This window comes from Oratosquilla oratoria, chromosome 44 (assembly GCF_046742065.1).
Source record: "Oratosquilla oratoria isolate Oo_2021 chromosome 44, ASM4674206v1, whole genome shotgun sequence".
Taxonomy (NCBI): domain Eukaryota; kingdom Metazoa; phylum Arthropoda; class Malacostraca; order Stomatopoda; family Squillidae; genus Oratosquilla; species Oratosquilla oratoria.
Window position 1 is genome coordinate 6,909,849 of NC_134820.1, and position 15,000 is coordinate 6,924,848.

General features: G+C 39.0%; 1 protein-coding gene across 1 annotated transcript in view; it reads left to right on the top strand.

The window, feature by feature from the left end:
* The window catches only part of LOC143022209 (organic cation transporter protein-like), a 46,918-nt gene that overhangs the window by 29,857 nt on the left and 2,061 nt on the right, over positions 1-15,000 (top strand). The window contains exons 10-12 of the mRNA XM_076180317.1: positions 1,541-1,695; positions 2,339-2,403; positions 6,238-6,357. Of these exons, the coding sequence (XP_076036432.1) occupies positions 1,541-1,695; positions 2,339-2,403; positions 6,238-6,357 (340 nt within the window). The remainder of the gene's footprint in view (positions 1-1,540; positions 1,696-2,338; positions 2,404-6,237; positions 6,358-15,000) is intronic.

The following is a 15,000-nucleotide window of genomic DNA, read 5'->3' on the forward strand; positions in this document are numbered from 1 at the left end:
ACAGACACGTGTTTAAAATGATGTGTGAACGGGGTATTTGGGGTTCAACCAACGTGTTCGACAACCAAATACCCCGTTCACACGTTCACACATCACTTTAAACACGTGTCTGTCGAACCGCGTTCGACGAACCGTTAGCTAAACCGTGTCAACCCCCTCAAAGACTACCCGCGCGGAATCGGTTTTTGTGTGAGGGGAAAAATGTCTGTAAGAAAATGAAAAGATAATTGTGTATAAAAAAGGGCTTTTGCCACCGGGCGATTAAGGATATCTATTTCGTGGTGTCGTGGATTTGGAGACATGGGCAGGAGACTTGGGGTTGGAAACTGGGATTAATGTGTAACCGTTAGGTTACATAGGAGTATTTATCTATTCTTTATCCTCGTCCAACAAAGTTAGAAAACGAGTAGAAGGCTTAGTCTTAGAGAAAGATAGAGAAATTGGAAATTATTTTAGTGGCAGGTAAACTGAAATGAGAAGATGTAGTAGGAGAGAAAGTTGGAAATGAAAGTAATTTCAGTAGAAGAAAATTTTTATGTAGTTGTTTGTGCATGTAGTTGTGTTAGTTTTGTTTGCGATATGGTTGTGTGTGTATTCTACACATAGAGGGTTGATGCCTCCAACGTGTATGCATATAGCTTGACAACTAATGGGCTATATACATTGTTATTATTATTATTATTATTATTATTATTATTATTATTATTATTATTATTATTATTATTATTATTATTATTATTATTATTATTATTATTATTATTATTATTATTATTATTATTATTATTATTATTATTATTATTATTATTATTATTAGATCATCATCATTACTATCATTATTATTGTTGTTATCACCAGTCAAAGCTGGTGAAGGGATACATTATTGATAAGCGCGGCTATACACGACTTATCGTGTACACCGCACGTGGGAGGGGCGCAGCTGACAGATAGTCTGTACGGTGTGGTCTAGGTGTAATGTGTTGTATTAGGTGTTTGTGTCTGTCGTGCAGTTTTTCTAGGTGTCTCGTGTGAAGTTTGTGTTTGTGTTGGTTGAGTGGACGGATGTTGGAAACTCGGTGTAGAGACTCAGAGGTTCTGAAGTCGCTCCATCGTCGTGATGAGCTTGGCAGCGGCATTCTGAACCCTCTGATGGTCGTAGTTGTTAGTGGAACATGTCAGCTGGCTTAGTCCCGGGACTAGCACAGAATCGGTCTGACAAGGGCTAGGTACAATCGACGTTTGGTGGACAGTGTTGCAGTTTTGAAGCGTCTTATTTCTAGTTTATCTGTCCTGTGTGTACCCCTTGACAAACCTTGAGTGATATACATACCCCAGTTTGAAAACCTCATTGTTATTAGAACAAAAAAATCCAAGGAACGTCGAAGAATCACTTTCAAGAATCATAAACCAACCGTTCAGGAGCTTTACAAAGTAGAATATTCACTAAATCTGCACGATACAATATAGCCAATTCTCTTCTTTTTAATATTTCGCAGAAGCTGATTACCTCGCAGTTACTCATTTGTTTTCATTTTGACGTCAGGTCGCCGTTTGTTTATGTCGCGTTGACTGGGCTCGCGGACCTGGCCTCCCCTGTCCTCGCCCTGGTGCTGGGCAATCGCTGGGGAAGAGTTAAGTTTCTCATCAGCTTATCTGTCTTAAGTGGGGGCAGTAGCCTCTTTTGCCTCGCTCTCAAAGGTGAGTTCGGTGTTTGGAGTTAATTTCTTAAAGTTGATCGTAATCCTTGGTCTTGGAGATCACTCATAGGGGATTTACCTCTTGAGGTCTTTCCCCAATTGAGCTAAGTTGAGAATATCATTGGTCATCTGTAATCTTAAAGCAAGAAAGGCTGTTGACTTTCGTTTTGTTTTTCTTTCTAAATTTATTGGAGAGGATATTTCTCAGGTTTAGATTAGTCTTGATATCACCCATTTGGACAGAGATTTATAATTCTACCCATTCCTCACGTATAATTAGTTAATTTGAACTCGACAGAAAATATTTTCCAGTTTCGTTGAACTGTATTTTTTCATAATTTCCTAATTTTTTCTCTTATGTTAGTGTATGTATTCCGCCAAATGTTTTAATCCATCTGCTGAGGGCGCTCTGGTTCTACATTGAAACTTCACCAGTCCAAGGTGAACAAACTGTGAAAGGGGGGTTAACTCACCTCTGGCTTCCAAACGCCTCATAAGGACTTGCACATCATATCTAATTTAACTTGGGCCCAATTCCTACTTCCCCCTCCCCTCTGACCTCCGTCCCCCTTTGCCTTCCCTCGCCCCTACCAGAGATGTTCATCAGGACCCGTTTTGCAATTCGGTTCCTATTCCCCCTGCAGGTCACGTGGAACTGGTGTGGCTCTTCATGATCTTAGCCATGTCTCTCATCGCCACGGCTTACCTGGTAGGTGACCTTTCTATATGATCTTTGTCACGACCAAGTGTGTGCGCAGTTCGCAAACATATATATCGGGAGAATCTTAATTATATAACCTAGACAGAAGAATTACTATTTGGTAGGGAGTAGGGGAGAAGGGAGAAGATAGTGTAAAAAAGAAGGAGGGAAAGTTGGGGAAGAATAGGGAGAAGATGAATATAAGAAGTAAAGTGATAAGGAAACTACGCCAGGAGTCGCTGAGTAGCCACGTCCAAAGCCGTCACCTTCGCTCTATGCGGTTGGACTTATGGGGAAAGTAACAGTAACTGCTAGGAATCGGAGAGAAGTGTGGTTCTCGAACCCTTGGCTTGAAAGAAGCGAGACGATCCCGATTCTGATTGCGCTATCCTATTGATAAGTAGAAGATAGTAGAAGGAAGGAACGCAGGAGAAATCCTGATAGATTTTCATATATTTAACGTTTCAGATAGACACATTTTTCTTCAGAGATACTAAAAAAGACTGAACAAGCATGGGCTTATATAAAGAGATCTTCTAGTTGGCCGTCGTTCCAGTCTCGCTCCATCGCCGCGATGACCTAGTAAATCCATGTCAGAGCCCTTACATGCCTGAGTGTCGCCCCGTGGTTAACTTCTCAGTGACGATTCACCCCACCCGCGCTTCCCCGCTCCTCCATCACCACTTCACATCCCCATCATTCCTTACCGCCTGTTTTAGCTACTGGCTTGCGAAATGATTAAACATATTTAAAAAAACTGTATTTAACGTCCCTATTGCAGAAGGGATGAGGGAATTTTTTTTAATATTCTGTTGATTCTAACGCAAAATTCGTACGTTCGTTCGTTACGGTAAAATATTCATGGTTCCTTTCACCTCTTTTTCTTACTATAGTTATTTTGTCAGCCTTGTGGGCGGTGGCATGTCCGGACTAGAATTGCCACTTCCATAAATGTGCCGCCCCATGTAAAGCTCCTGATCCTGGAGCCTTACTCCATTCTTCACAGATATTTCCTCTGCTGAGCTGCCCACCAGAGGAAAGCCCCTCTATGAATGGTGATCTGATTAAGGCATATTTGTGCTGTTTCCATAGCTTTTGTCATTATTTCATTCAATCTTTCAATGATCACCCATTCGTCCTCACCTACTCGGGAATGTGGTTGATCATGGCGTTCGAGGTATGGCGGTGTTTCAGGTGCCTCCTTTGTGTTCGGTAATTCTCCTGTGTTCTTTCCTTCTACCCTTACCATATACTGCATACACATAAATGCACACACACACATATTATATATATATATATTTATATATATGTATATATATACAGTATATATATGTATATATATACATATATGTATACATATATACATGTATATATATACATACATATATATATATATATATATATATATATAGTGTTAAACACGACAGTATTCTGGCACTGATTAATCTTCTTACTGAGATTTTCAATTTTTCTCACAGTAGATCTCATTTCAGGGGGAGGGGGCAAATACAAGCCTTCCATAGTCCTCCATATTTAATTTGACGTTTCGACTTCAGGGAGTCATCTTCAGAATAGTTTACAAGAATTAAGTCACAGTTTTACAAAACTACATGATACACAACTGACAATATTGTACAGACAACATGGATTAAATATAGGCCACTTAGGAACGCTGGAAGGATCTTGACCCTCTGCGTAGGCGGATATTTCGCCCTAGAGGGGGAGGGGAATGGAGAGGGAGAGGGGGGGAGTCAGATAAAAGATAGGTCGTCTCGCGGTGACATCACGCTGGTCAAGTGGGGGTTGGTGAGGTGGTGGAGGGGGAGGGGAAGGAGGTGGGTGTGTTGCTGTCATTGGGCTCCAAATCTAGAAGAAGAATTAGATAACGAGATGGCAGAAATCATGTTGGATTGAATGTTGATTATTGGAGCTCTTCCCATTATGTGGATGGCTTCAAGCATTTTTAGTTACTTTATTTTGTTACACTGTGCTTCTCACGATAGTTCTCCCTATCAATTACAGCCTGGTGGTATTAGAGGTGGCGTTGTTTAATTGCTCTTTGTTGTAAATGTAGGGACAATCGTCTACTCAGTTTGGCATATCGTGAACCCAATGTATGTAGAATTACGGGGTGCGCAGTCCCCAGAAGTACAACGGTATTCATATATAACATTGGTTCTTGATGATATGCCGCCATTGCCAGACAGATTGTTTTTCATAACAAGGGAACAGGTACGGGGGTTGTCGTAGAATATGGTTACTCTTAAACTATCATAATCACCCATTGGCTTACAATTTCTATGTATGATGTCTTTTATCTGTTTCTCATCTTGTCGGTAAGAGCTACAAAAAGTGTTCTGATAAAATACAGTAACGGTCTTGGCTTGGTCCGATGTTTTCATACCAACCTTGCGTTCTAGTAAGTCCTTAGTTACACTATCAAAGTCTTGATTAGAGTAACCATTATTCACTAGCATCTGGCGCAGGTAAGTAAGCTCTAAATGGAGCATGTGCCAAGAGGAACAAATGGAAATTGCCCGCCGGACATATGTAATATATATATATATATACACATATATATATACATATTTAAATATATATATATATAAATATATATATATATGTGTGTGTTTGTGTGTGTTTGTGTGTGTGTGTGTGTGTGTGTGTGTGTGTGTGTGTGTGTGTATGTGTGTGTGTGTGTGAGTATCAAAAGAAACGCCATGTGAGGACGGAGCCTTTATTAGTACGACGTTTTGCTTGTTACAGCTTTTTCAAGTACTTTGTCGTAATACACATGACTGAGATTTAATAAGAAGAACTGGAGGAACGGGAAGAGGGAGGGAGGGAGAGAGGAAGGAAGGTGGGGGAGGGAGGGGGTCCCTGAATATTAGGAAAGGTTAAGGAGAAAGTGGACCAAATGTCTGGGAGCAGGAAAGGTCAAGGATGAGATGGAACAATTGGCTGGGTAAAGGACATTAAATCACAACCGAGGAACAAAAGAAGAAAATAAGAAGGGTGGGCAAATGTCTACTGGGGGTTGGGGTTGGAGGGTAACTAGGGATGGCTTAAATTTTTGTGGACAATGTTAAAGGAATTAGGTGGGATGAGATATTGAACATGCCCCTGTTTTGTTCAATTGTGTGGATTCCTTGTATGATGGCTGCTTCCAAACATTTTCTACGAATCTTGTCAGGTTCACGTACTAGAAGTTCTGCATTCTCCCAGTCCGTCAGGTGGTTGCTACTGTTCCTGTGTGCAACACACGCGTTGGTGGTGACATCATGGCGGACGTCCGGGTTTTTAGATCGCATGATGTTTCCCCAATGTAGGATTTTTCACATTCCGAGCACGGGGTCCAATAAACACCGACCTTATTGTTCGGCGTTTTTCCGATGCCTATTTTCGTCCTTGTGATGTCTTTTAATTGTCCTACTGGTCTACCACACTACTTCCAAGTTGGTGGTTTTTAGAATACGAGTCAGGTTGGTGGCGACGTCGGTAACACGAGACGTTTGAGTGTCCCGCCTTGCTGCCTACGGCCTTCCAGAATCTTGATGATCTCTTTTCTGCATCTATCTATAAGGAAGTCTTGAAATTTTAATTCTAAAAAAGTTTTCCTGATATACGCGCACTCTTCTTTTAAGTATTCTTCACTGCATATTCTCAGTGCCCTAAAGAAGAAGCCTATCACTACTTCCTTCTTTGCCCTAATGTCATGGTGGGAGTAGAAGTGAATAAAATTGTTTTAGTGGGTTTTGTGTATACTTTATACTTCAGTTTGATAACTAACAACTACCTTGATAACTAACAATTACCTTACTTCTATATGTTTTTGTTTTACAGATTAATTACACATACATAGCAGAGCTCAACCCAACGTGTGTCAGGGGTAAAGGCATGGCTCTGTGTGCCTTTGTAGGGCACTCCAGTTACATACTGGCTCCTTATATCACAGAAGTACTGGTGAGTAAGATGCTTTGTACACGATTTGCATTTTTAAAGAAGTGATGGTCTAGTGATTACATTTTGGTGGTTTGGCGGTCAATTGACCTTTTCAGCTGGAATCCATCAACCCATTGTCCCAGGTCACTCTTGCAGGAGAACAGCGACCCCAAATAACCGACAAGGGCCACCGGATTGGCCCACAAGTCACGCAAGGAAGAGATGTTTTGTTGTAGACTCGGTAAATATAGGGTAGGGGGGGGCGCAGGATGGGGTGTTATGTCTTTTTTGTGGTGGCTACATTTAGGGCAGTTTGGTTCTGTGGCCAGGCCTATCATGTGTTGATTCCGTTTCAAATCTAGGTGGTGGCCAGATCCCAGTCATGCAAGTGTAGTTCTCGATGGTCATAAAGTGAATTCCTTGGTTGGATAGATACCATGGGGAGCAATATGGAGTATGGAGGTTGGGGGGTTGATCTTGAAGTGCTAATCTTGTGATATGATTCATCATCAATTGAGGGCTTACGCCTGGGAGCGCGTTGGTTCACTCACACGCCAGCGCCAGTCCCCACATTCTCTTCGAGCAATCTCCCATGCAACCACTCTTCCCATTCCAAACAGTTCTCGACAGGTTTGATCAACCTGCCATAGACAAGAACTCTGCGGACGTCACCGTCCTCTTCTCCATCGAGGGTTGTCTCTTGTGGAGACAACCCTATGAGTAGGATCAACATCAGGGAAACGTGCCACATGCCCATATAGCCGGAGTTGACGTTCACGAATTATGCTGGTAACTGGCCTAAACTGAGTCTCACAGTATAGTCTCTGGTTTGATATGAAGTCATTCCAGCGATACCCCATGATTCTCCGAAAGTACCTAGTACCAAAGACATCGGGACGTTTCTTCAACTCAGCATTCGATGTCCATGTCTCACAGCAAGACAGGGAGCACAAGTGACTTGAAAACTCGAATCATTCCTGGTGCATAAATAACGACAACGCCATATACTACTATGCTTGATAGATTCCATAACACCCTTCGGTATAACTGTGTACATGTTTTTTTTATGGATGTTTAGGTTGTATACTCCTGGTTTATTTTTTCGGTCAGTTTGTTGTGCTTGTGTTATGTGATGGGATGGGTGGGTGAACTTCAAGTTCATGCGTAGAAATATGTAGTACTGCTCAATGGAAACCATTTTGATTTTTGAGTGTAGAGGTTCCACTGAGGATGCTTTTAGTGCATCCTGGTATTATTTTTTAATGTTTTATTTTATGCAGTTTATAGGATGTCTTTGTTTTCTTGATCGTAGGGAACTATGCTTTGGAGATGAAGTCGAGTGTGGCTCTTATAAGTTGTTTGCAGACTGTGATTAGTGTTTCTTTCTGCTGACCAATACCTGCATTTGTTGTTGGTTTTAGCATGTTTATTTTCTTGCTGGTTTTTTATTGTTAGGTCCTTGATGTGTGGGATTAAGAACACGTGTATACCAAATGTGAGGCTTAGGAATTCACAGTTTTTGTACAATGGAAGGAGTTGGCCATTCAGTTTGAGTGTTGAATGGTTCTTTGATTTATGGTTGTCTGCGGTGAGCAATTTCACTGATAATTAATTTCTGAATCGTGGGTGCCATTCTGTTTTGTCTCAGTCAGTGGTCTAAATTGCCTTACTATGTTTGAGAATTTTTTGATTTTTTTTTTATTGTTGTGCTGGACTATTATTGTAAGGTCATCTGCATAGGTGAGAGCCTTGATTGGATGCTCTCGATTTATAATAGGGATGCCACTGGTGAAGAGTTTCAATAGTGCAAGTATTGCCCCTTGAGAAACATGAGAACATAAGAATGAAGGAGACTACAAGAGACCATAAGGCATACATTAGGAAGTTCCAAGTCCATTACCACATGTCACCCTCATCCATAAAACTACCTAACGTTTTCTTAAAAGTAACTGATAGTTTCAGTGCTCACTACTTGGTTACTGAGTCTATTCCATTCGTTGATCACTCTCTTGGTAAACTAGTTCTTGCCTATTTCCCCGAAGGAAATTCTTCTTGGGTACTCTATAGTCTCTGCCAACTAAGAAATTTGTTAGCCATTTCTTGTTTTTGTTGTTGTCACCCTCTGTGATATTTTTATAGGATATGTCAGGGGACTATTAGATGCCTTATTCATATCTCTTGTCACCATTTCTGTCTTTTCTTGTGGTGGCTTTTTGTTGAGTGATACTTGTATCATGGCGATGGAGTGACTTTCTTAGGATCCATGTTGATTTGATGAGGCAGGTGGTCGTAAATTGATTTTTTTTCTAAGATCTGTTCTTCCATCAATTTATACTCCATTCCAATAAGAAATTACACTCAATTTCTGCCATGCAGCTTAGTACAGTTGGTAGTCTTGCAGACTCCTACTCCACAGAGGCACCAGAGATACGCTAATTCCTCACCTCCTTCAGAAAATATTATATTTCTCCACTTTGTTCATAAGATAGGAAATTTTGGTTTCAATCATTAGAAAGAGCAGTCATTCTACAACTATAACAATATTGTCAAAACTCGATAGGGTAGGAAACTAAGTAATTATGTGGAGTTGAAGTCAAGGAAAATGAATTATCTTTACTTTAAATCGATGTTCGCAGCAATTATGATAACAAGTGTAGAATAAGATATTTATTCCTCTACATAAACAACTCCTGAAGAGAATGGTGCATTGAGATTTTACATAGAAAGTCATGAAGAAATTAAGATTAATAATGTTTATAAATATTTTGCTTCATGACGTCCGTGGCGCGTGAGAGGGAGAGAGGGGGGGATGGTAGTTGCCGACTCCTCCTCTCCTCCTCCTTCTCCTCCTCCTCTTCCTCATCCTTCTAACTTATTCACCATTTAATCTATTATAAGAAAGTATTCGCTTTCCGTCATTCTTACAAGAGACTATTCTTATGTAATGTGAATTTTCAATATAACCTATTTACCGTCTCCAGAGATTACACTGGGTAACAAAATTTCACAAAAGTTTTGTTTCTCTTAATTTTTTAAATTGTTTTCAATGCAAAATTTTACGCTGGTTCCATATATGTACTTGCTTTTCTTCTACCATCGACCGTTTTAGTTATATAGACAATTATACTATTATGAATAAATGTATGGGATACGGAAAACACAATTACAGTTGTCGCTTACAATTTTATTTATTTATTCTTTAGGTTTATACTATAAATATTAACGCTCTCGACCAAGGCTACAAGAGGATGCAGGAATTCATCAGATTCATTCTGTTATATGTGTGGTTTCATGTTACTGCATTGCTGTACGTTGGAATGATTATGGGTGACAAAAAAAAAAAAAAAGAAAAAAAAGAAAAAAAAAAAAAAAAACATGAGCCCCTCATGTAATATGTGGAAGTTGTCGGTAAAATTTAGATGCGTGGTCGAAAGGTGCAAGAAAATCAGTGCCATTTGCTATGCCGAGAATTTGACGAGAGCCAAAGAATCATCACGATGATTGCTACTTTTGCATGATTGACATATCAAAGTACTGAAAAGCTAAGAGAGGAAAATCCCTTCCATATACCATTATATTATCCTCTATTGCATCTGTGCCACGTGATGATACTTTACTGGAGGAGGAGGAGAGAAGGAGTCAGCAACTACCATCCCTCCCTCTCTCCCTCCCAAGCACTACGAGCGTCATGACGCAAAATATTTATGAAATACTTAATTTTAATTTTTATGGCTTTCTATGTGAAATCTGAATGCACCATCGTGTTCATGAATTTTTATGTAGAATGACTGCTCTTTTTAAAGATTGAAACCAAAATTTCCTGTCTAATGAATAAAGTGGAGAAATTTAATATTTTCTGAGGTGAGGATTTGCTGGTGCCTGTCTGCAGGACTACCAAGTGTACCGTGCTGCACGGAAGAAATTGACTGTAATTTCTAATTGGAATGGAGTATATATATATGGTGGATAGGAGGGAGATTGGTTGCCGGGTATTCGGCTGCTTTTTTTTTTTTTTTTTTTTTTTTTTTTTGTAAGATGGGAATCATGTATACTTCTCTTCCAAATTGTTGGGATTTTGTTGTGCTTCAGGAGTGGGTGAAGATATTTGCTATGGCCTTTATTATTATTTGGTCGAGGTGTTATAGACGGAAGTCTGATATATTGTCGGGGTTTTTCACTTTTTCAGTTTTTATATTGCAATGGCTACATCTCTGATGGAAAGGGAGTAGTGGTTTTTACGTCTAGCTTTATCTTAAGTAGCATTTTTGATATCGTCCTGTTTTCTGGAGTTGTAGGCTTGATACTAGGAGAAATCTTTGTTAATGATGTTGCACTGTTGTTTTTGTAATGGATTTTTTCCTTGAGTTGTTCCAACATCTTTTCTCATTTCAGCCATACAATATCTAATAACTACGTTAACATCACACATCTTTGCCTCAAGAAAAAAAAAAAAAAAAAAAAAAAAAATTACTGCCTAAAGCTCTTGCCTTTTTACACCACTTTCTATGATAATCTTTCATACATACTGTTACGTGTATTAGTTAAATCTATGAAAAACAAACAATTCCTTATCTCTGAAATTCTCATAGATTTACCTCATTGTAAACACTCGATCCAAACATCCCCTCCCCTTCCTAACTTCTCGTTCTTTTCTCACTTTCTCTATATTCTAGGTTATTTTTTTCAATTAATATTCTTCTGCACATCTTGTACACCCGGAATACTAAGTAGGCTTACTTCTCTAAAAATCTGGCTTTTCTTCCTGCCTCTTTTTTCCCATTCGTTGAATAGTTTTTTTACCCTCTGCATTTACCAAAGATTCTTTGAACCCATTCGTATGTACGAGTATCCACCACATCCTTAACATTTGCTCCTGTATTCCTTCTCTTAATGACACCCCTCCCTTTTTGGTATTTCTAACATGTTCATCTCTCTTTTTCCCCTCAGTTTCCTCCTCCACTTTCCTCTCCTCTCACTGCGTGTCATTTCCGCTCACTTCAAAACACTTCTTTTCAGTATTTTTCTTTTTCAAAGTATCCCTCCCCCATAATTTCCTCCCTCTGTACCATAGCCATTCCCGCCCTGTGCTTTACTTTCTTCGCCTTCCTGGCTATGTCTACTTAATTTTTGTCCTTAGTTTTCCATAAAAACCTATATATAAAAACCTATATCTTTCACCTTTTAATCAACCTCTTATCATTAGTTCTCACAACCCTCTTTACCTGTGTCCTATTCGATCAAGATCCTATACGTTTTTTAATTTCTCTTTTCCTGTACGACTTTTAGACAACTTCTCTACCTCCACCCTGTCTGGTTATGGTCATTCCATCATTCGTTTATTTGCCAATTAATTTATTTCTTTTGTTCTCTGGGACATATTTTCTTATATTATCAACCTCTTTTGCTCATTACAAGACTTTTTTTTTAACATCGAATTCATTGTCTTTCGTTTCCTTTCATCCCATCTTGACTATTTTAGCTTTCTCTAATTTTGTTTGTGTTCCCGCCACCTTATCCAACTCTCTTACATCATGTATTGTCCTGTCATGAAACTTGTTTGAATAGTGGTTTGTGGCAGTAATAATTAATCGACAGATTGATTAATCTCATGAAACTCGATGGGGCTTCTTTAGATTCATGGTCCCTTCAAGACTGAGGGGGCATCACGGAGATGAATCGAATTGCGTTGAGGTAGTTAGAATAAGATGAAAAATGCCACTAACTAGGAGGGGGTTTATTGAGATGGCCTGTGGGGTTGCCAGATGTGTAGATTAGCTTGGCTGCAACCAGGATAAAAACAAAAGTGACATTCGGTATGGAAAGGGTTACTACAATCAAGATGTATAGTTGTGGTTATTAACAAAAATACTTTATTTCAGAAATCCCCAATGCAAGAAAAGGAACGATAAGTATTGTTTAGTTTTAAGTGTGTCTTTATATTATTATTCCCTATGAGAAATGTCATGGAAGTGTTGCGCGCGAAAGTATGAGAGGTGGGCGAATTTATGCGACGCTGTTGAGATGAAAACCCAGAATAGGTCTTTTCTTACGAGTCACACTCGGGTGAAATTTTCAAGGATGACTTTGTTGGAGGCGTTAGACAAACACGTCAGAGGGACCGAGGTCTATGTGATTTAGTTGATATTGTCAACACTGTCTATTTGAGTGAGCAATATGAGGACCAACTCCTGATTTCAGAAGTAACGCTCTCAAAAAATAGACCAGATGCATACATAATTCAGTGATAAGGTTTGTTCACTAATACAGATGGCATCTCAATATGTGTATTCCGACAATATTACATACATGCATGGTAAAAATATGTTATCAAAATACAGAATTGTCTTTTTGTTAAAAACAATTTATAAGATAAGTTTGCCCATGTTGGAAGATAGTCCTTTTCATAGCTCACTATGATGAGTTCATTTTGTGAATCTGTTTAATTGCAATAAACGATGTCGATGTTGTTTACAATGTTGAACGAGTTAAAAATATATCTTTGGCTGTTGAAAAAGAAAACGAAAATCTTATTACATCTAGAGGCCCATAACTATAGCCAAAGTAATCAGTTTTACCTTATATCCTTGGAAAGCCAGCGCAAGAGGCAGTTATCAGTTATTACTGGGGATTGAACCCTTAGTTACAAGGCGAAAACGAAGGATAACATATAGTATAGTCTTTCCTTAAACGCAATATTATTTTCTTTTCTTTCACACTTTACTTTTATAGAAAACGTATATTTTGGACTGACTACATAATTGTTGTAGTATCACCTTAGATGGGTGGTGGATGAATCTGCAAGTGGTGCTCCTCATCTTAGATAAAGCTTAGCCTACTCATCATTGGGTACTATGGAGTAACAATCCGTGTTATCTTAGCATATAAAAAATCTCATTTTCTAGAATAAGCAAATTGTGATATTTTGTCAGTACACGGTGGAGTCCTATAGATCCAGTGGAGTTCCGTAGGTCTGGTGGAGTTCTGTAGAATCGTTGGAGTCCGGTAGATTCGCTGGAGTCCGGTACATCCATTGGAGTACTGTAGATCTGTTGGACTCCTGTAGATCCGGTGGGATTCTGTAGGTCTGGTGGAACTTTGTAGATGCTATGGAGTCCTGTAGATCCATCGGGGTTCTGTAGATCCGGTGGAGTCCTGTAGATCTGGTGGCACCTTCCGGTGACTCGTATACATCGACTTTTTATCTTGTTACTAAAACCGTAATTCAGCCTTAGAATGCGAACATTGATGACGACTCGGAAACGATCAGACAACTGGACTGTAAATAACAAAAAATTGCTGCATGGAACGTGTGAATTTTTCACTACGACAGAACCAGAACAGCTAAAACAGTAATATATCTAGACTTTGCAAAAGCTTTTGATACCGTCCCACACGAAAGACTACTTACTAAATTAGCTTTGCATGGAATAAGTGGTAGCCTATTAGGTTGGACTAGTAATTGGTTGAATGGTCGAAAACAGAGAGTTGTTTTAAATGGAAAAACTTCTGGATGGAAAAGTGTTGCAAGTGGAGTTCCTCAGGGTTCCGTTCTTGGGCCACTTCTATTCATAGTATATATAAATGATATAGACCATGGACTAAAATCTACTGTTTCCATATTTGCTGATGATACAAAACTGTGCGGAGTGGCAAATGATCACTCAAACCAATTAGATATTCAAGAAGATTTAGATAAATTACAGCAATGGTCTGAAAAGTGGAAAAACAATCTCATTTTTCATTTCCTTTAAGATTCTTGGATGCCAACCGTCAGGCCCTGGTGTTTTATTAACTTTGAGTTTGTCTATACACCTTTTAATTTTTTCTTTTGTTATATTTACCGTAGTGAGTAAGTTTACCCCAGACTTTTCACAGGTTTCAGTTTGGAATTCACTTTGAGGTGTTTCGTTTACGAATACCGAGCTAAAATAATTGTTCAAGATATTACACATTCCTTCATTTGAATATTCAAGTTGACCGTCAGCAGATAATAGTGGACCAATGTGATTTCTAACAACCTTTTTATCTCTAATGTAACTATAGAATTCTTTGGGATTCTCTTTGGATTTATCAGCGATGTTCATTTCGTATTGTCGTTTTCTTTTCCTTATTGTCTTTTTTAAATCTCTCTGTATTGATACATAATTTTCATAGTCATTAGATGCACCCGAGCACTTATATTTCTTATAAGCCTGTCTCTTTTTAGCAATACTTTTTTCAGTTTCTTTGTCGAGCCACTTTGGGCGAGCCTGATTTGGGGGACGTCTGTCCTTAAAAGGAATGTAAGTTTGAATCATCTTAGTGAGCGTATTTTGAAATATTTCCCACATCTGATCTACAGGTCTTTCGTTTAATTTTGCCTCCCAATCTGTAAGCTGAAGCTCCTGACGTAGTCCTATGAACTGAGCTTTACTGAAAACGGGTATTTTAGAAACACAAGTATCTATTCTAAAATTGTTTAGGAGTTTGAATCTAACTAAGTTGTGATCGCTATTTGCAACAGATTCACCGACTTCTACATCAGTTACCATGCTTTCGCGGCTAGTGATCAAAAGATCGAGTAAGTTTCCATATCTTGTGTGCTCTTTTACATGCTGAATTAAGTAATTGTCACCAAGAAATTCAATCAAGCGACTACCTATATGCCCATGTTCAAGGATAATG